This window comes from Notolepis coatsorum, assembly GCF_963971535.1.
Source record: "Notolepis coatsorum genome assembly, chromosome: 1".
Lineage (NCBI taxonomy): Eukaryota > Metazoa > Chordata > Actinopteri > Aulopiformes > Paralepididae > Notolepis > Notolepis coatsorum.
Genome location: NC_140165.1, coordinates 1557620 through 1580624, shown reverse-complemented (window position 1 = coordinate 1580624; position 23005 = coordinate 1557620). Strand labels below are relative to the sequence as shown.

The 23005-nt window shown below is 44.6% G+C and overlaps 1 protein-coding gene across 1 annotated transcript in view; it reads right to left on the bottom strand.

Moving 5' to 3' along the window:
* fastkd2 (FAST kinase domains 2) overlaps nt 1-14060 on the bottom strand; it is a 26730-nt gene extending 12670 nt beyond the window's left edge. Inside the window, exons 1-5 of the mRNA XM_084317714.1 lie at nt 14023-14060; nt 10483-10745; nt 8049-8471; nt 6187-6290; nt 3284-3392 (exon numbers count right to left, since the gene is read on the bottom strand). Coding sequence (XP_084173840.1) covers nt 3284-3392; nt 6187-6290; nt 8049-8471; nt 10483-10695 — 849 coding nt within the window. The 5' untranslated portion in view covers nt 10696-10745; nt 14023-14060. The remainder of the gene's footprint in view (nt 1-3283; nt 3393-6186; nt 6291-8048; nt 8472-10482; nt 10746-14022) is intronic.
* Nucleotides 14061-23005: the final 8945 nt, after the last annotated feature.

The window sequence follows — 23005 nt, the reverse complement described above, 5'->3', positions numbered from 1 at the left end:
TGTATCGTTTTAATATTAATATTTTTTTTCTTTCAGAGAAATATTTAATTAGCATATTTTTATCATCAGAAGCATGAATAGTCTCTCCACTACAATAAAAAATAAAGATAAATAAATAAACATCTAGACATGATTTTTGAACGTTAACAGTAGGCTACCGGGTAGCCGCTAAAACGCGAATCAGTTGACTATCATTTTCCGTAGCTAGCCTAGCACGCTAGTTAACTTTCTCGGCTCGTCTGCAGTCAGCCGCCAGAGGCGAAAATGTGTGACAAACGAAAAGGAGATGATGGCAGCTCATCTGCAAAAAAAGTTAGGACCTACAGCAATCGCGAAAATTACATCACCATGGGCTTCACTGAGGGACCAGACAAACGACCTGAGTGTGTGATTTGTGGAGAAAAGTTGGCAAACTCGAGCCTGAAGCCCAGCAAGCTGAAGAGACATCAGGCGTCTAAGCACCCAGAAACCGTTGGGAAGGATCCAGACTTTTTTCGGAGGAAAGAACAGTCTCTCAAGGCGAACAAGCCCGTTGATGTTAGAGTAGCGTGGAGCAGGGGTGGCAGTGATTTACAGAAGGCTACCGAAGCCTCCTTTGAGTGTTCGCTTTTAATTGCAAAAGCAAAGAAACCGCACAATATTGGCGAGCAGCTCATCAAACCAGCCTGCATCAAAATGGTTTAGAAACTGTGCGGCCCACAGGTGGCGGATAAACTAAAATCAGTACCACTCTCGAACAATGTAGTGAAAGACCGAATTGATAAGATGTCAAGTGATTGCAAGCAGCAGCTGTCAGAAAAGCTTAGAAAGGGTCCATTTGCCATATAACTTGATGAAACTACAACTGTCGCAGACGAGGCTGTGCTCATCGTTTATGTGCAGTATATCGAAAATGAGGATCTGAAGCAGGACATTCTCATGTCAGTCAACCTTACTACCACCACTCGAGGTGAGGATATTTTTACTGCAGTGGATTCTTACTTCATTCAACATAAATGCAAACCGTTCACCATTAGGGCCTGATTTGAGAGGATGAATACATGATTTGAATATTGGCCAACATTTTGAAATACATATGGTGCAAGATGAGATTTGTTGATTGAAGGCACAAGTCAAAGAAGCATAGTGGGTCTAATTATGATGCATGTGCCCGTGTATGCAGTTTGTTATTAAAATGACAAAAAAAGTATTAAAATGACAAAAAAATAAGTATTTTATGGTATTTTATTAGGAGGGGGGCCCAGGAATTTCATCAGAGATGTTTGGGGGTCCCTGGGGGAAAAAAGGTTGGGAACCCCTGGTGTAGAGGTCTAACCACTGGGTAGTGTAGAGGTCTAAACACTAGAGAGGCTGGGTAGTGTAGAGGTCTAAACACTAGAGAGGCTGGGTAGTGTAGAGGTCTAAACACTGGGTAGTGTGTAGAGGTCTAAACACTGGAGAGGCTGGGTAGTGTAGAGGTCTAAACACTGGAGAGGCTGGGTAGTGTAGAGGTCTAAACACTGGGTAGTGTAGAGGTCTAAAGACTGGGTAGTGTAGAGGTCTAAACACTGGAGAGGCTGGGTAGTGTACTGGAGAGGCTGGGTAGTGTAGAGGTCTAAACACTGGGTAGTGTAGAGGTCTAAACACTGGAGAGGCTGGGTAGTGTACTGGAGAGGCTGGGTAGTGTAGAGGTCTAACCACTGGGTAGTGTAGAGGTCTAAACACTGGAGAGGCTGGGTAGTGTAGAGGTCTACACACTGGAGAGGCTGGGTAGTGTAGAGGTCTAAACACTGGAGAGGCTGGGTAGTGTAGAGGTCTAAACACTGGAGAGGCTGGGTAGTGTAGAGGTCTAAACACTGGAGAGGCTGGGTAGTGTAGAGGTCTAAACACTGGAGAGGCTGGGTAGTGTAGAGGTCTAAACACTGGAGAGGCTGGGTAGTGTAGAGGTCTAAACACTGGAGAGGCTGGGTAGTGTAGAGGTCTAAACACTGGGTAGTGTAGAGGTCTAAACACTGGGTAGGGTAGAGGTCTAAACACTGGGTAGTGTAGAGGTCTAAACACTGGGTAGTGTAGAGGTCTAAACACTGGGTAGGGTAGAGGTCTAAACACTGGGTAGTGTAGAGGTCTAAACACTGGGTAGGGTAGAGGTCTAAACACTGGGTAGTGTAGAGGTCTAAACACTGGGTAGTGTAGAGGTCTAAACACTGGGTAGGGTAGAGGTCTAAACACTGGGTAGTGTAGAGGTCTAAACACTGGAGAGGCTGGGTAGCAAGGCAGCGGCATTGCATTTCATATAGTTAAAATTGTTCTAAAATAATATTTATTATGTCCTATACAGTATATAGTTACTACTATTGACTGATTGCCGTAATCCACAGTGTTTGTAGGAGCAGCAGAGAATGAAGGCAGACATCATGACATCAGACACATGTCAAGTTTTAAACTGTGGAGACCAAACAGAGAAGGTAAAGACGACTTTGAACTGTTGAACAGTAATCCAGAACTATTTTATTGCACTGTAAAACAAATATTTTATCTATTCTATTTTTTTTTTTTATCCTCCTGTTTTTTCTGTGTTTTCCTCCCATCCCAATTTAGTCGTTATGCCAATTCCCCCCTCCCCTTCCTGGCCGTTGCGTGCATGTGCCCCCCACTGGTCGGTCTAGGGAGTCCTGAAGTCTATCAGATGCTTCCTCCGAGACAGAGGAGACAGCCAGCAGTATCTTTTCACCTGCCAGCGCGGACTCTCATTGGTGAGGTGTAACGTGTGGGAGGTCACACTACCCTCACCATCTCCCTCCCTCCCTCGCTGTGCAGGCGCCCTGACCGACCTGTAGGAGTCGCTGTTTACAACGACCAGAATACCACCCCACCGGCTTCCCTCCCGCTGACTCTGCCAATTGAGCCAGTATGGCGGCCGGCCCAAGCCGGAGGCAACGCCGACAGCCGGATTCGATACCAGTGTCTCTCGCGTTGGTGATGAGCGCTTAGTCCGCTGCGCCACCCAGCCGCCTTTATCTATTCTATTCTACTATTTTATTGCACTGCACTATTTTACTCCGTCTATTTTATCTTACTCTTTTTATCATTGTCTATTTAAAACTGAATCAAACCATAAACTAGGTGGCCTGTTGGGATGTTAGATCCTAATGTGAAAAACTGTAATTTTATACTTTATGTGCTCATTTTATGCCTGTCTTTTTTTCTGTTGTGAAGCACTTTGAGCTGCAGTTTCTGTATGAAAGGTGCTATACAAATAAAGTGTATTATTATTATTATTATTATTATTATTATTATTATCAACCTCTAGTTTCTTCTTTAGGTCCAGCGGGGCGTCGCTCCCGATCATGCGCATCATGGTCTGCAGGGCCATCACGTTCTTGATGCTGGGCAGACGGGCGTCGACGGCCAGCCTGCAACACAAGAGCACTGTGGTGATGATGATCTGTACGGGCATCCGTTCCATATTGGCTTTTTTACCGATATCCGATAATACTAGGGATGTCCGATATTATCGGCCTACCGATATTGGCATTAAAATGTGATATCAGAAATTATCGGTATCGGTTTTCAAATTATTATTATATTTTTTTCATTTATTTAACCTTTATTTACCCAGGCAAGCAAGTAAGAACATTGTCAAAAGTATGCATAATTGTGTTAATTCCACGACAAGAGATATGTAATGTTAATTACCTGAAATTATTCAGTTTTTTGGGGGGGGAAACCCTGCATATATCGGTATCGGTTGATATCGGTATCGGAAATTAAGAGTTGGACAATATTGGTATATCGGTAAAAAAGCCAATATCGAACATCCCTAGATACACATCATAATCAGGCCTGTACAGTGCTACGAGGGCGTAGCATATTGCCCCTAAAAATAGCCTGTGCTAGTAGAAAAAAATATTCAACCCTTTCATTCGTATTTCACTCCTTTTTTTCGAGGAATTTAAACATTGCGAACTAATCTTGTTGGCCGTTTTCTATATCTCTCCTCCCTCGGTCTCTCTCCGTCTGCCCGAGGAGCAGGGCTGTTACTCACACACTCGCGCGACTGACTCACACATGCACATACGGGTACTTGAGAGGTGCTGTCCGTGCTGAAGCAGAGCTCATCATAGCGGAGAGAACGAAACGTTCGAAAAAAGCATGCATAGTGCGACCTGTGTAACATTAAGTTACACTGCTATCTCCTATCTTAACGTTAGCAAGCTAAGCATGCATAGCGTGACGTGTGTAACATTAAAGGTGCCATGCATTATAAATGGCTTTTTTCAGTGTCTAGTATTGTATTATAGTAATAGTAGTTAGTATCAATGTGTCTGTGTCTCTAAATACCATATCGGCGGATTGCTCTCATTCAGCTCGGACCATTTCCTGCTCGATTTAATTAGGTCATTCTGATTTGACTCGCATCGTAGGGCTGGGCGATATGGCAAAAAATCATATCGCGATAACGATATGATAATGTTATCATATCACTCGATATCGATAATTATCGAAATTGTTATAAGTAAGTAATTGTATAATTTATTTTTTATTTTTTAAACAACAGATGTATGTTTATTTTGCAGCAATTCTTTGTCGTTGCCGCCATCTTTAGTGTTACAGCCCCTCACACTCCAGTTCTCAGGCTGCAGCTGGTTTAAAAGCGAAAGTAAACCGGCTTCTCTGCTGGCTGTGGCTCCAGGGGAGTTGAACAGTTCTGGCTCTGCTAGTTTCTTTTCTATCTTTTGGCGCTTTTTTGGTGGACAAACCAAAACCGTGACTCGTGACTGGAGACTAGCTCTGCTAGCACACATAGCCTACTGTGTACAGACGGTTTCAAACTGTATTTTAAATTAGAAAGAAAACAAAATAAATGGACAAGAGAAAAAGAAATCTCAATTTGGTCAGTATTGTCATTTGGACAAGCAAAGCCATTACTTTAAGTTGCAGGCAAGAAAGACAAGTCTGTCCACTGTCTCTGTTGCAGGTCACAAAAAAATAAAAATATTATTTTTCTCCCGATATCGATTAGTTATCGTTATATCGCCCAGCCCTATCGCATCGTGACGTAATGAGGAGAGGATGGAGCGGATAGTGATCCGATTGGCTCTGTGGTTGTAGCACAAACCCGCCACTTCATCAAACGGGGTTTGACAGAGAGCGAGCGAGCGAGGGAGAAACAGATACACCCTCGCGACAGAGCACACATACACACATGCGCGCGTCGCGCTGTCGTCTCTCTGTCTGTCTCTCTCTCTCTCTCTCTCTCTCTCCATCACTTCCTCAAACGGGAGAGGGAGAGAGAGAGACAGACAGAGAGACAGCTCTGTCGCGAGGGTGTATCCGTTTCTCCCTCCCTCTCTCGCTCTCTGTCAAACCCCGTTTGATGAAGTGTCGGGTTTGTTTACACAGTGCTCCGTGTCTCTCTCTCTCTCTGTCTGCCACTCGCAGACTGTGTGGATGACTGTCACTCAAAGTGCTTATGGGCGGAGCCAGGCCAACATAGCCTGAAATCCAATCTGAGAAAAATTTGGCTTTTGAGTACTTTTTTTGAGAAATATAATATAATATAATTATATAATATATTGAGAAATATAAAACAATGAATTTTTTTGAATAAAACCTTACAGAGGTGTTCCATAGACTCACAGGAATTGTGTAAAGTTGCCCAAATAGTGCTAGGAATAGCAATGCATGTCCCCTTTAAGTTACACTGCTATCGTTAGCAAGCTAAGCATGCATAGCGCGACCCGTGTAACGTTAAGTAACTTGTGTTCCGCGGGGGAAAGACCGGTCATCACTGCATACAACTTGGTTGAATCCAAATATCCATTCAGAAACTTTGTATTATGAAATAATTCTGGGATGTCTGACTATTTCCCTATGCCTTGTTTGGTGTGAGTTCAGCTGACACCGTTGACACGCCCACTATACAAAGCGCTCGCTCGCTCACTCACTTAAATGTTAAATAAAAAGGACCACAGTAATGAGGAACATATTTTTTTGCACTATAAATGGTAAAAGTTATTTAAAAAAAAAAGTGCCCCTAAAAAAAGATTCTGTGGCCCTAGTGAAAAAACTTAGCGTACAACAGCCCTGATAATGAATGGATAATACACATCATAACGAATGGATGATACACATCATAATGAATAATACACATCATAATGAACATTTGAATATATTGGCCTTTCACAGCCATGTAATAAGCCTGACCTCATGCCTTCCTTCAGGGCGCTGACGTTGGGGCAGTCCTCCATCAGCTCCACGCCGGTGGCGACGATACCCAGACTCTTCTCGTTCATACTATTAATGTTGTCCTGGAGAAGGGGAGGGAACACACGGTTAGCCTCTAATATAACAAATTATACACACCATCCCGACAACCAGGGATGCACCGATATACTAGGGGTGGAACGGTTCACAAAATCTACGGTTCGGTTCGTATATCACGGTTTTGGTGTTACGGTTTTCGGTTCGGTTCGATATACGTTGTTTTTTATTTAAAAAAAATTAACACTCCAAAAATACCATACATCGGCATAAGATATATAGCCTAAAAAAACTCCCAACGTTTCAGTTATTCTCAGGGACGTAGTCATGCAAAAACTGAAAGAATGAGGCAGTTTGACATCAGGCACATTATTTTGACAGTGACCGGTTAGAGCTAGGAGAGAGAGGGGAGGCATCGCTGATTTAAACATGCTTCTAATTTATTTGGTAAAAAAGAAGTTTACCTTTAATAATGTTTGGCACACAAAGACCAAACCGACTGAAAAATATAGGCAACATTTGTCAAAGTATTAACTTGGCGCAAACAAACTAAATAATTAAACCTTTCCATTTTTGTGGCCACGTTATAGACAAAGCCCACCAACCTAAAGTATGGATGTGCTCAACCAGCACTAGACTTTCTTATCAAAAAATGAAAAGTCACTGTGTTATTTAAAATAAATAAATCACGTGTACTAAATATATATTTACTTTGCCAATTGCGTGAAACATTATGAAGTATTCTCTTATGCCGCTTTTCACTGCACGGTACCCAATCGACTCGACTCGCTTTTTTGAGCGTCTCGGATGCCGTATCTGAAGTGACGTCACACGAGGAAGTAAATAGTCAACAGTAACACGGCGTTGGAAGGAGAAGCCCTGATGATATAATATAAACCAACAGCCAAATAAATGTGAAGTTATCTTTGAACCTCTGTTGTCAAGCCTCGTCAATATACCCCCCCCCCAAAAATGGAACTGTGTCGTGGAGTGACTTCGCTTTGAGCATAGTGTATGTGTATACCATGGTATGTTTTAGGGCTGTCTGCTGTTTACAGCCTCACACAGCCAATAATTAATTTACGATATAAATATCTGTTCCTTATTCTCACCGGTTATGAAATGGGTAGAGCAGACACACGTATGATTTGACGTGGGGAACCAGTGTCTGCTTTGATCGACTCCCCCGACTGTGTCTAGTCTACAGTACGTGTGCCCTCCTCTTGATAGCCGCCCGCCACTTTTTCCTCCGCGATGCCTCGGCTGGTATTATATAAAACTTTGAGTTTTGATTTTTTTGTTATCGGTACAAAACGTCACACAGCAGCAGCTCGTTGGCATTTTGACGAACACTGAAGAAAATTACCCTCGATTATGTTCAACTCGCCGCTTTCCGATCCGTTTTCTGCACTAAATGAATGAAACATGGTTTATACTCGACGACCAAACCTGTGACCGCTGTATAGTCAAATAGTACAGCAGTGCACCCTTTATATACCTTGTACTTTTTTCTGTATGCATGTTTTTATGCTTCGTCTCGTAGCGTGTTATGCTTCACCGCCTGCCTGCTTTGTGTTTATGCTCTGTGTGGGGGACTGCGGATGAAAACGTGCATCCTCGCTAAATCCGGTGTATTTGTAGCGTCCAGTGATATGCTCCGTCCCGTCTAAATAAACAAATAAATAAAATAAACAATGTACCGGGAGTGAACCCCCCCCCCCCCCCGCCGCCGCAGTTGCGTAGCAACAACAGACGTCAGGAAGTCGACGACTTCCGAGAATCTTTGCGACGATCGGCTAACTCACCTGGACGGTGCGGAGGAGGGTCTGGACCACGCGGCTGCGTTGGCCGACGCCCAGCTTGACGGCGGCCAGCAGGCAGTAGGCCAGGTCCTCGTGCCGCATGCGCGCGGCGTCCAGCATGGTGAGCTGCAGCAGCTCCTCCATGCCGGGGTGCTCGAACATCAGCTGCAGCTCGAAGCGCCGCTGGTCCGCGGTCTTCATGCGCTTCAGCGTCTCCCAGAGGTGCATCAGGCAGTTGCTGATCTGCCGCGACCGGGGCTTGTGGACGCCGATGAGGTCGAACACGTCGGCGTGGGACGCGCACAGCGCCATCTTGTCCTGGAACGGGTCCGACGGCATCGCGTCGTCTCGCCTCGTCGACCGGCTCTGACGCCTCGGCGCGGAGGAGGGGCGCTGCCGCGGCTCCGCCGGGCCCTCGACCCGACCCTGTGTGGAGAGAGAGAGAGGCGGGGCGTTGCTGCAGCGTGACGGACCAACGTCATTTTAGAATAGTCTACTGTTCTTAACTCCTCCTCCTTTTTTCGGTGATATTTTTCTCCCCATCCCAATTTCCTCTCGTGCCAATGGACCTATCTCAAACCTTGCCCTCTTTTCTTGATCCTCCAATCACAACTGTCGCTTACCTCGGAAATTGTCCGAGGTAAGCGACAGTTGTGATTGGAGGATCAAGAAAAGAGGGAAGGGTTTGAGATAAGTCTATTCTCCCTCCCCCTGTCCTGATCGTTGCTCGCATGTGCCCCCCACTGGCCGGTCGTAGGGAGGATCGAAGCCTTGCGTCACGTGTCCCCTCCGGTACACGGGGAGGCAGCCCGTCACATCTTTTCACCTGCCAGCGCGGACTCTCATTGGCGAGGTGTAACGTGTGGGAGGCTCACACTGCCCCCCGCCATCTCCTGTCCTTGCTGTGCAGGGGCCCTGACCGACCTGTAGGAGTCGCTGTCCACAACGTCCAGATTACCACCCATCGACTCCCCTCCCGCTGACTCTGCCAATTGAGTTAGTATGACGGCCGGCCCAAGCCGGAAGCAACGCTGACAGACGGATTCGAGACCGGTGTCTCTTGCGTTGGTGACGAGCGCAATGTCCGCTGCGCCACCCAGCCGCCCATGCGTCACCTTGTTTGTAGAGATATAACTATATTCTATATTATAGCTATGGATACAATACTATGGCCCATTTGACATCACCTATCTATATCTATTGTTCAATATGTGAAAAAGAATACATTTTCCATCCATACGTTCCCGTGTTATACCGTGGTGAATATAAGTATATTCCCGGTAATTCCCGAAAGGCTGAGTTATAGCCTTATACGTCAATTCTACTATAAGCGTTGCCGTTTCTTGCCTGTACACGCTATTATTCCCAAATCAAATCTATATCATAGGTATTATGTTTCATCATGAATGCATGCAGTTATTCTTTTTAATAGAATGGATCATTAAAATCAAAGGGTATTGCACATAAATAGGCACTTCAGGTTCAGATAATCCTTCAGAACGTTGATCGGCTCAGCTGACCGACAATAAATCAAAATGACACCATTCACCATCGTAGCCGATAATAATAACAGCATTGCATCGGCCTATCAAGCGGTTTTAATACACAAACAGAAACAGTAGCATGTTTCTTTATTTTTATTTGTTTATTTAGACGGGACAATGCTAAATTAATGAACACTGTGGAGTGTAAAAATGGCCGGATTTAGCACGAGGCTAATTTCCATGTGCATCTTTTAGATCAATTATTAGGCTATGAAAATTAGGCTGCCTCTAAATATAAACATTTATTTGTTATTCTTATTTTTAAATAAGAATGGTTTGCTTCACTTAAAAAAATTATTAAATTAAATTAAAATAATAATAATAATTATATATATTTTTCGACTCAGACATGAAAATCGAATATGGAGACTGGCACGACTATTCGAAAATTCTAACTCAAGGGCGGCTAAGTGGCGCAGTGGGCAAGGCGCTCGCCACTAACGCAGGAGATGCTGGGTTCGAGCCCAGCTCTCTGCGTTGCTACCGGCTTGGCTGGTCGTTCATACTAACACAATTGGCAGTGTTAGGGGGTGGGAAAGCCGGTGGGTGGGGATCGGACGTTGTGGACAGCGACTCCTACAGGTCGGTTGGTGCGCCTGTACAGCAGAATCAGGAAGTATCGGGGGCAGCGTGAGTCTCCCACGCAGACCCCCGCCGCTGAGAGATCGTGCTGTGCAGGTGAAAAGATGCGACAGGCTGCCTCCTCGTGTACCGGAGGGGACACGTGATGCAAGGCTTCTATCCTCACTACAGCCGACCAGTGGGAGGCATGGTCTAGCAACGTTCGAGACAGGGGAGGGAAGAATTGGATCATACGAAATTGGGATGGGAGAAAAATAGAAAATAGGGAGAAAAAGTGGATACAAAAAAAAAATAAAAAAATCCGAACTCACCTGAGAGCAGTACCCGACGGAGCCGAGCGGAGCGGCGTGGCCGTGTCTCGTGCTCCACGCGGGAGGAGGCGGCCTCGGGGCGGAGGAGGAGGAGAGGCCCCTCAGAGGGGGGGTGCCGCCGGTCACCGTCCGGGGGCCACACAGCGACCCGCGGCCGGAGAGGCGCACGGCCCACCTCATCACCTGCTCTCCCGTCGCTCGCACTGCGGCCATGGCTTCACTGGAGCAGGACTTTACTGTGTGGAGGAGGTGTAGGATCTGATCTGGGAGGCAGAGAACAGCAGATTAGCACTTAGTAATAGTAATAATAATAATAATAAAACGGTATTTGTAGAGCACCTTTCATACAGAAACTGCAGCTCAAAGTGCTTCACAACAGGAAAAAAAGACGGGGCATAAAATGAGCACAAAGTGCAGACGTATAAAAACAGTTTTTCACATTAGGATCTAACATCCCAACAGGCCACCTTGTTTATGGTTTGATTCAGTTTTAAAAATAGACAATAATAAAAAGAGTAAGATAGAATAGACAATAGTGCAATGCAATAAGTAGTAGAATAGAAATGAAATGAGCACATAAAGTGCAGACATATAAAATCAGTTTTTTTTTTACAGTGCAATAAAATTGTTCTGCGATAGTATTTAGTATATAATCACCTGCTATTTTGATTACAATCACCCGTTGTTTGAGACCATGATGTCTGTCTGTGATCGAATAACATTTGTACGAACAGCGTTACCGCCTTGAATTTGGGACCGAAACTTTTGGGCATAATCTTGCATTAGTTTGAAACACGTTGATGAACATTGTTACTCAGCTGATAAGAGTTGTGCCCTTCCTTCCTGATGACTTGTCGTACAGAACTTGTAAGTCGCTTTGGATAAAAGCGTTCAGCTAAATGACTAAATGTAAATTAGTGGCATTTTTTTAAAGGTTCTAATAAAGGTATATATAACATTCAGTCCCTAGGTGTCGCACTATAGCACCAGCATGTAATTTATCCAATCAGGGGCATTCCCAGTGGGGAAATGGGAAGTAGGGAGGGGATAAAACGCATGTAAACAATATTCATTTTTTCCTCTGCGCCTTCCAGAGTAAAGAAGACAAAATGTTCCATCATTTCATTTCATTCATCATTTTGTCTTGTATCTTAAGTGTCAATAATAGATAATTATGTTTGGCACTGTGCTATATCATAATGTGCATGTTATGTTGCATTTCCATGTGTATGTATTTTGCACTCTTTATGCTGCATGTCCTGTGTATGTTGTCTGGCATTTTACGTGTACAGGTGCAGCTCAATAAATTAGAATATTGTGGAAAAGTTAAATTTATTTCAGTAATTCAATTCAAAAAGCGAAACTCTTATAGGTTATAGATTCATTACACACAAAGTGAAATATGTCAAGCCTTTATTTGTTTTTAAATTTTGAAGATCGTGGCTTACAGCTCATGAAAAACCCCAAATTCAGTATCTCACAGAATTAGAATATTGTGAAAATATTTAATATTGTAGTCTCACGGTGTCACACTCTATAAATCAGATAATTAACTGAAAACACCTGCAAAGGTTTCCTGAGCCTTTAAATGGTCTTTCAGTCTAGTTTAGTGGGCTCTACACAATCATGGGTTAGACTGCGGACTTGACAGTTGTCCAGAAGACAGTCATCGACAGATTCGACACCCTCCCTCCACAAGGGCGGTGAGCCACAAAAGGTCATCGGCCTCATCGCTAAAGAAGCTGGCTGTTCACAGAGTGCTGTCCATCCAAGCAGCTCCATAGAAGGTTTGAGTGGAAGGAAAAAGTGTGGTAGGAAAAGGTGCACAAGCAACAGGGACAACCGCGGCCTTGAGAGGATTGTCAAGCAAAGCCCATTCAAGAATTTGGGGAAGCTTCACAAGGAGTGGACCGAGGCTGGAGTCAGAGCATCGAGAGCCACGGCACACACAGACGTGTCCCGGACATGGGGCTACAACCGTCGCATTCCTCCCGTCAAGCCACTCCTGAACCCAGAGACGTCGTCAGAAGCGTCTTACCTGGGAGAAAAATAACTGGACTGTTGCTCAGTGGTCCAAAGGTCCTCTTTTCAGATGAAAGTAAATGTTGCATTTCATTTGGAAAATCGAGGTCCCAGAGTCTGGAGGAAGTGTGGAGACAGAGGCACCGGCACGTCATCATCATCCACGTTGCTGCTTGAGGTCCAGTGTGAAGTTTCCACAGTCAGTGATGATTTGGGGGTGCCGTGTGTCATCTGATGGTGTCGTTGGCCCACTGTGTTTTCTCAAGTCCAGAGTCAACGCAGCCGCCGCCGACCAGGAGCTTTTAGACTAGCACGGCATGCTTCCTTCTGCTGACAAGCTTTATGGAGATGTTGATTTCATTTTCCAGCCAGACTTGGCACCGGCCCACACACTGCCAAAAGTACCAATAATCGTGGCATTACTGTGCTTGATTGGCCAGCCTGACCTGAACCCCGAAGGCCACCATCAAAGAAAGCATCCTGGGCTTCCATAACACCTCCGCAGTGCCACACAGGCTGATCGCCGCCACGCCACGTTGATGCAGTAATCCGTGCAAAAAGGAGCCCCAAGTACTGAGTGATCATACATGAACAACACACTTTTCAAAATGCAGACATTTCTATATTAATTTTTTTTTTTTTTTTTTCATTGGTCTTGTGTAATATTCCAATTGTCTGAGATACTGAATTTGGGGTTTTCATTAGCTGTAAGCCATACTTTTCAAAATGATGACAAATAAAGGCTTGAAATATTTCACTTTGTGTGTAAACGAATCTATAATATACGAGAGTGTAACTTTTTTGTATTGAATTACTGAGATAAATGGACTTTTCCACGATATTCTAATTTATTGAGCTGCACCTGTTTATATATTTTGAACTCTTGGCACTGTTTGTATTTCATGTGTTTTGGATAGTAGACTACAGTACAGTACAGATGGAATGAATGAATGAATGAATGAATGAATGAATGAATGAATGAATGAAAACTTTATTAACAGATTGCAGAATGGGTACAGTACAGCTCAATACATACAATTGTTAAGGGGATGCAGACCAGAGAAAGACTTTAGTCTTGTTTACATCAGGGTCCCCCATTTTCAATTCATCGTAACATATATGACATACATGACATACAGATAGACAGTACTGCTACATCTATACATTTATGACATACCAGATTTGCATTAGAAATTAGCTTCTGCTAAATCTGGCGCAAACATATTTTCATGTAACAATGATTAATGTAAATGCACATTGTCTATACAAAAAATATATATATAACAAAAAAACAATTACTGTTAACATTACATTGACAAGGTCAGAACGCCTCCACCATTCACATTCAATGCTAACGTTAGCACAACGGGCTAGTTTAATAACGTCTCTTTATTACTCTCACAAAGTAAGACAGGCTACATTTCTCAGACCAAATGTGCCACGTACTGTACTATGCACCATATAACATTTGGCTAAACAGTGACATGTAAAACATACAAGTGGAAACATTATTATTACCCTCTGCCGTCTCACTGTGTCCACTCCATGCTGCCGCTGTGACGTCACCGTGTGCGTCGCCGTCAGACGTCCCCCATAGTCTTCCTTGTTTTGGTCGCGCGGCGTTGTCACGTGGGGCGTCGCGGCCAATCAGAGAAACGCGGAAGCACTCTTGGGCTGCCTTTAAAGAAGAGGCGTTTTGGTCAAACACTTGAAATCTTAACAAGGTACGGTGAATAATATAAAATAATAATATAATTATTACAGTGAAGATTTCCTAGTTGCTATACTTATCCTGTGGCTTATAGCTAGATCATAAAAAACGTTTTATTTTGTTTATGGTAGTTTTCTCATCGGACACAATTAAGTGCGACACTATTGGTTACCTAGCAACTGACGCCGTCAACTGAAGATGGCAAAATTCGTGCTTGCTGGTACAAAACAAACCTCTCTCTTTGCTCTCTCTTTTGAGCTCGGATAAGCTTGTGGTAACTTATTTATAGCGACCAGAATCACATTTATTTACATTAACTTAACAACATCAACAACTCTGTTCCGTAGGTAAAGCAGATTGTCCTTACTTTGCCAAAGCAGAACTTCTGGCAGACTCATTGCAAGGATCCCTGCCAAACTTCAGGATCCATAAGATCTCTATTCACCCCGACCAATGGAAGGTAACGTTAACATTGATTGATTGATTGAAAACTTTATTAACAGATTGCAGAATGGGTACAATACAGTACAGCTCAATACACACAAGTGTTAAGGGGATGCAGACCAGAGAAAGACTTCCGTCTTGTTTACATCAGGGTCCCCCATTTTCAATTCATCATAACATGACATACAGAACTGCTACATCTAGACATTTATGACATACCAGATTTACAAATACGGTATTGTTTGTGATACAAAAAGAGTGTTGGAACTTCGAGAAGAGATATATAGGATATCATCTTGACTGGCCACATCTCTAGACCTTGTAGGAACAAACCGAAAACACAGCACCACAAAAGACTATTATGAAATTGTATTTGAGCAGCTAGGTTTCCTAACGTTACTCCATCATAAACATATCAGGCAGCTGCATTTCTCACCCTGATAATTTAGGAATCAATGTGAGGGCTCAAAGGGGACTAAAATTAACCCAGACGCTCAGCTAAAAGGCAACCTTACATGTTTTTATGCGTCTGTTATGTATATTGTGATGTGTTGTGATGTCGTGTCTGTATGATGCATGTCTAAGCATCTCGCCCCCCCCCCCCCTCCCCCCTCCCCCCTACAAGGACCACAATGGAAATAAGCTCTGAGCTTGTGTGTGTCCCTCCTTGGCAGTATCTCCTGACTGTGCTTTCTGCCACGTGTTCTTTTATATATTGTTTTATTCGTCCACCAAGACCATCACTGCTGCCACCCACTCCACCACCCTCATCACCTGCCTTTCTGACATAAAAATGTGGATGCAAAAAAACGTTCTGAAACTCAACTGTGTGACAAATCTGAACTAATCATCATTGGCCCAAATTCCCTGACCCACCCGCCCCACCCAGGATTTTTCAGTCAACATCGACGGCTCCATTGTCACCCCCTCCACATTTTAATGCCGATATCGGCCGATAATATCGGACATTCCTAATAGGTATCATTCTCGACCCCATCCTCTCCTTCCTCCTGCATGTCAACCGCAGATCACTAAAACCGCCTTCTTCCACCTCAGGAACATTGCCCGTCTACGCCCCTCACCATCCTTCTCTGCTGCTGAAACGCTGACCCACGCACTCATCACTTCCCGACTGGACGACTGCAACAGCATCCTTTATGGCACATCCACCAAAATCCTCAACAAACTACAATACGTCCAAAACTCTGCTGCTCGCATGCTCACCTCCACCCCGCCACTCCGGCCACATCGCCCCCATCTTCCACGATCTCCACAGGCTCCCTGTCATGTACAGGATTCAGTTCAAAACACTACTCATCACCTTCAAAGCCCTCAACAACCTGGCCCCCTCCTACCTCCCTGACCTCTGACCTCCACCACACGCCTACCCTCAACAACCTGGCCCCCTCCTACCTCTCTGACCTCTGACCTCCACCACACGCCTACCCACTGCCTCAGGTCCGCAGACGCTAACCTCCTCCGACCCATCAGGACTAAGCTTTGGACCTGGGGGGGGCGACAGCGCCTTCGCTGCAGCTGCCCCCCCCCCCCCCCCCCCCCCACCCTCTGGAACGCGCTGCCCAACCATATCCGACATGCAGACACCCTCTCAGCATTTAAAAAAAAGCCCTCAAAACCCACCTTTTTACCCTCACCGTCAACCCATGAACTCCTTCCTCTCACCTTTTTATAATTTTTTTATTTTCTCTACTAAAACTGTATTGTATCGTTTGTTTTGTAATGCGTCTTTGAGCATTAGGAAAAATGCTATATAAATCTGATGTATTATTATTATTATTATTTACGCATGTACATTATTTACTTTATTCATGCTTTTTGTGTATTTCTCTCTCTCTCTCTCTCTCTCTTCCGTCTCACCCTCACAAACAGGACTGGCTGGAGACCACCTGCGAGGCCAACGGATGGAGCCACCACCGCTCGCCACTGGTCTGGAGGGAGTTGATCGACCGCGGGGGCAAAGGGATTTTCTTAGGGGGCTTCAGTGAATTCCTGGAGCATTGCCAGGTACACACACACACACACACACACACACAGGTTGGGTTCCCTCCATTTGAGTCTCAGATTCAGATGACTTTATTCACCATATTGTACACAGGTACAAATGGAACGTGATTTGACATTTCAGTGCATGATTTTTTAATAATAATGATGATAAATAAATAAGTGCAAAACAGGACCGAACAGTGAGACAACAATGAGACAGTAAAGTGCAGTGGTGGGGGACATGGATACAGTGCAGCACAGTTCAAGTCCAGAGGTCCAGCCCTACTAGCAGCTCGCCATAGAGGGGGGGGGGGGGGGAGCAGGGGGACACCTGACTCGTTTACCAGGCGAGCTGCTGAGGGGAAGAAGCTGAGTCTATGGCGGGACTTTAGTGTCTTGGGCAGCCGTAGCCACCTGCCGTGGGGGAGCATGGTGAAGAGGCCGTGACCCGGGTGGGGGCGGGGTCTGCCATGATCTTCCTCGCCCTCCTCAAGGCCCTGGTGGAGTCAGTGTAGGGACTCGAGGGAGGGAAGGGGGCAGCCGATCACCCGCTCCGCTGATCGTATCGCCCGCTGCAGCTTGGCCTTGTCCCCGACCGTGGCTGCAGGGAACCAGGTGATGACGGAGAGGGTGAGGATGGACTGGATGGTGGCGGTCTGTCACACTCGACACTTTTCATTTTAACCTGGAAACCAAGTTTCAAGTTTGGTTATTATTTATTTGTCACAACAAAATACAGAATACTTTATGATGAAATGCTTGTTTCTGTACCACAGCCTTCTACTGTTGACCACTGAGCAGAGAGATAGATACTGTAGAATGTAGATAGATATATAGATATAGACATAATGTAGATAGATATACTGTAGATAGATAGATAGATAGACATACTGTAGATAGATAATATAGAGATATAGATATAGATAGACATACTGTAGATAGATAGATAGATATAGATTCATAGACAGATACTGTAGATAGTAAGATATATATAGAGATATATAGACGGATACTGTAGATAGTAAGATATATATAGAGAGATATATAGACGGATACTGTAGATAGATAGACAAACACTGTAGATAGATAGATATACATAGCTACTGTTGGTAGATATAGATAGACATACTGTAGATATAGATATACTGTAGATAGATAGAGAATTAGAGATATAGACAAACACTGTTGATAGATATATACATACTGTTGGTAGATAAGACATACTGTATAGATAGATGTACTGTAGATAGATAGATAGAGAAATGCATGAAAATGTTGTCTGATACATTGTTGCCTGTGGCTACTGTACGTTTGTACTGCATTTAAAATGTTCATGTCTATGTAGTTTGTCAAATTGTTATTTATGGTCATGTTTTGTATCGCTTGTCTGTCTGAGACCAAGGACCACAATGGAAATAAGTCTTGACTTTTTTGTGTTTCATCCTCCTTGACGTTTTTCTGGAATCTTGTTTTTTTTTTTTTTTAAATGTCTAATAAAATAAAATAAAATCAAATAGAGGTAGATTGATAGACAGATACTGTTGATACAGACAGACAGAGAGAGAGAGAGAGAGACAGAGGTAGATAGATTCAGAATGAAACCTGAAACCGTACCCAGAGGCCTTGCTGCTGCTCGCCTTGCAGGATTACTTCGGCCGGACGTCAGACATGTCTACAGACCTGATGCTGAGGGTCGCAGCAGAGAACCTGGACACCCAGCTGGACGTGACGGAGGAGCAGCCATGTCCTCTGAACATCTGGATAAGCAGGTGATTTGGCCTCAGGACTCCCAGGTTAATTGATTGAATTTTGATAGAATTTATTTGATAATCATTTCTTTTTTTATCCACTTTTTCTCCTTATTTTTCTATTTTTCTCTCATCCCAATTTCGCCTCGCCAATTCTCCCTTCAATTCTTCCCTTCTTCCCTCCCCTGTCTCGAACGTTGCTAGACCATGCCTCCCACTGGTCGGCTGTAGTGAGGATAGAAGCCTTGCATCACGTGTCCCCTCCGGTACACGAGGAGGCAGCCGTCGCATCTTTTCACCTGAACAGCGCGATCTCCCCTAACACTGCCAATTGTGTTAGTATGAACGACCAGCCAAGCTGGTAGCAACGCCGAGAGCTGGCTCGAACCCAGCATCTCCTGCGTCAGTGGCGAGCGCCTTGCCCACTGCGCCACTTAGCCACCCATTTATTTGATAATTCATAAAAGATACACATCATTGGGATGCTCGATATTGGCTTTTTTACCGATACCGATATACCGATATTGTCCAACTCTTAATTTCCGATACCGATATATGCAGAGTTCCCCCCCCCCCCCCCCAAAAAACGGAATAATTTCAGGTAATTAACATTACATATCTCTTGTCGCATAATTAACACAACATTATGCATACTTTGACAATAAATAAAATTATTATTTGTTGTTACTTGCTTGCCTAAAAAAAAGAAAAAAATTTAAAACCGATAGATATTTTCCGATATCACATTTTTATTTTATTGGTAGGCCAATAATATCGGTAGGCCAATAATATCGGACATATCAACCTTTATTTATTCTCGAAAGGACAATCATTTTCAATGTCGTCGAGACTTTACAGACATTTCAATGCACACATTTTTACAATATAACAATAATAAATATGAATAACTATCTCTATAGTATAAAATGAACATAGGCATATATACAATCAGCACACAGATTGACAAAAAACAATGCATAAATTGCATACATAAGTGCAATGTAAACGTGCAGACTTAATAATGGCATAAAATAAGTACAAAAGTACAACGTCGCTCGAAGGCATGTGATATAAAACTGCCCAGCAGGAATACATGCATTTAAAAAACCATCGAGGTTAAAAACACAATAAAGCCAGAAGGCTTATTTCCATTGTGGACCTCTGGGGGTATAGGGGGTGAGGGGTGGGGTGGGGTGTGGTGGGCGGTTGGCTGGCAAAAACAGTATAGCTACTCTGAAGCCCAAATACAAAACAAACCCCACAATTTCACTACATTAAACAAGTATAAGCCACACACACAATCAAATTCAATTAATCTACACAGCATTCCATTCAGTCCATATAATTATTAATAAAATCAAAGATCCATCTGTAAACACACATTACACATCAGTTTTAACAACTCATCCTAACCTTCAAATAGAGGCAGACTTTTTCGAAGCGGTCTTAAAGCTTCTTTCCGTAGCCAGAGGTACTGCAGGTAATTGGTTCCATAGGTCAAACTGATCCCTGTGTTTTTTAAGATGCAAAGAACCTCTGTGAACTGATTCACACACACACTTGTTGTTTAATAAATCACAATAGTCATACTAGGAACACGCCAACATTATGGAAAATCCGCTTACAGTCTTCTCCAGAGTGAGCCAATTTCCTCTCGTATTTCCTCTCAGTAGAAAGCTATCCGGCGTGTTAGCTTAGCTTAGCACAATGAATGGAAGCGGACAGTACCGGTTAGCCTAGGCGTTGGTTCAACGAACACCTCTCCCGGAGTGTAAGCTAGGCTACCGGTACTGTCCGCTTCCATTCATTGCGCTAAGCTAGGCTAACGTGCATCCCGATAGCTTTCTACTGAACGCACAGAGAGGAAACTGGTATCCATCTTCTTGTCCGACTCTGGAGGAGACGGTAAGTGCATTTTCCATAATGTTGGCGTGTTCCTTTAATGATAATCATAATTGTCACTTAATGATAATGACATAATCATAACAAAGTCCTCCATCACCCATTTATTCTCTCCCCCCCCCTTAATAGGCTGAGGGCATCCCGGTATTTCCCACCAGTTATCCTAGGGTCACCAATAACCCAAAACATACACAATACTACAGTGATTCACCATTAATTTCTATATGATATGATCCTCTATTGAAATACGGTGTTGAATCACTCATTTCTGTAAACCTGGGCTAGTTTCATGATACCCGAATTCACCTTTCACCTTTTGTGGTGCAAACGATACCATGAGAGTATCACGAGACATGGTCAGAAATACGATGTTGACATAATGGGATTCATTTCCTACAGGTTGATGGAATCATGAAGAGAGAAAGGTTGAATCTGCTGCCTTGGATCCGGATTGTGCCACTAGGGGGCGCCCTGGCACACAGGGGACAGACGTGACTAGGGGAGGTCTTGAGGGCGTGCTCCCAGCTCTCGGACACTCAGGGGGGGGACAGACGTGACCAGGGGAGGTCTGAGGGCCTGCTCCCAGCTCTGGGACACTCAGGGGGGGGACAGACGTGACCAGGGGAGGTCTGAGGGCCTGCTCCCAGCTCTGGGACACTCATTTCTAGTTTTTTTTTGACAAAAGGAAATCTGAAAACATTGGGCCCAGTTAATTTAAAGTCATGCATTAGACACAATGTGAACCTGGGGCTCTTGAGACCGTTGGTGGTTCAGGCCCCTGATGGTTCGGGGGCCCCCACCCACCGTGGCATTTTCCCAAGTAAGCCCAGTTGGTAAATGGAGGCATGGTTAGCTCCCGCAAACGCTATCATTTCGTAAATACAACGGTCTATCTACAGTATCTGTCTATCAATCTATATCTAGCAACAATATCCGTCTATCAATCTATCTACAGTATGTCTATATATCCATCTACAGTATGTCTATCTCTCTATCTCCAGTATGTCTATCTCTCTATCAATCTATCTACAGTATGTCTATATATCCATCTACAGTATGTCTATCTCTCTATCTCCAGTATGTCTATCTCTCTATCTATCTATCTACAGTATGTCTATCTATATATCTAATCTACAGTATGTCTATCTATCCATCTACAGTATATGTCAATCTATCTGTTCTATAGTTGGTCATCTATCAGTTGGTCACCTATCAGTTGGTAATTGAGGCGTGGTTAGCGAACGCCATCATCTCGTAAACACAACTCCAACTTGGCGATGACCGACCGGCCCAATGCACCACCAGGCACCACCACTAGTCGTCTCCTCCTCCTCCATCTCTCCACCTCTCCCCCAGTGCCCTCCACCCGACCTGCTACACCCTGCTCCCCCACCTGGTGACCCCGGAGATGTTCCCCCCCGGGACCTCCTGTGTCAGCCTCCACCTGCTGGACGAGGCGGGGAGCGAAGACGAGCTTCACGGCCTGAGGATGGAGGTGGAGGACCTGGCTCTCCCTCTGCTCCACCAGGTAGGAGGGGCTTCACTACTAACAACCAGGCATCTCATGTACCTGTGTGACGTACTGCTCTCCCTCTGCTCCACCAGGTAGGAGGGGCTTCACTACTAACAACCAGGCATCTCATGTACCGTGTGACGTACTGCTCTCCCTCTGCTCCACCAGGTAGGAGGGGCTTCACTACTAACAACCAGGCATCTCATGTACCGTGTGACGTACTGCTCTCCCTCTGCTCCACCAGGTAGGAGGGGCTTCACTACTAACAACCAGGCATCTCATGTACCTGTGTGACGTACTGCTCTCCCTCTGCTCCACCAGGTAGGAGGGGCTTCACTACTAACAACCAGGCATCTCATGTACCTGTGTGACGTACTGCTCTCCCTCTGCTCCACCAGGTAGGAGGGGCTTCACTACTAACAACCAGGCATCTCATGTACCTGTGTGACGTACTGCTCTCCCTCTGCTCCACCAGGTAGGAGGGGCTTCACTACTAACAACCAGGCATCTCATGTACCTGTGTGACGTACTGCTCTCCCTCTGCTCCACCAGGTAGGAGGGGCTTCACTACTATACTGTATTCAACTGAACTGGCGCTGCTGTGATGGCTGCCTTTCTGATCGCTCCGACGAGACTGTGCTTTATTTTGTTAATTTTTATAGTATTAGGAGTTTTATTTGCACCAACTGTTGGTGCATTATATGTGTATGACCGTCAGTCAATCATTGACATTGGATTAAGAAAAACTTACCGTTTGGATTGCTCTCTGGATCGGATCGCTGAACAGCAGAAATGGCCCGCCGAGATCCTTTGTTATGCCGGCCACGGACAAGACAAAAAGCCGCCGCGAAGACGAGGAAAGAGAGCCGGGGTCCGGAACAGACTGAGGTCCAAACGACACAGAACCACATTGCCCAGCATATTGTTGGCCAATGTGCAATCGATAGGAAACAAATTGGACGACATCAGAGCAAGGATCCAATTCCAGAGGGACATTCGGGATTGTAACGTCCTCTGTTTCACAGAAACTTGGCTGAGTCCAGATGTCCCGAATCATGCAATAGAACCGGCAGACCACTTCTTCGTTCTACGCAAAGACCGGACGGCATTAGAGTCACTAAAGACGAGAGGAGGCGGCATTGCCTTCATGATAAACAAGGAGTGGTGCGATTTAGGCAA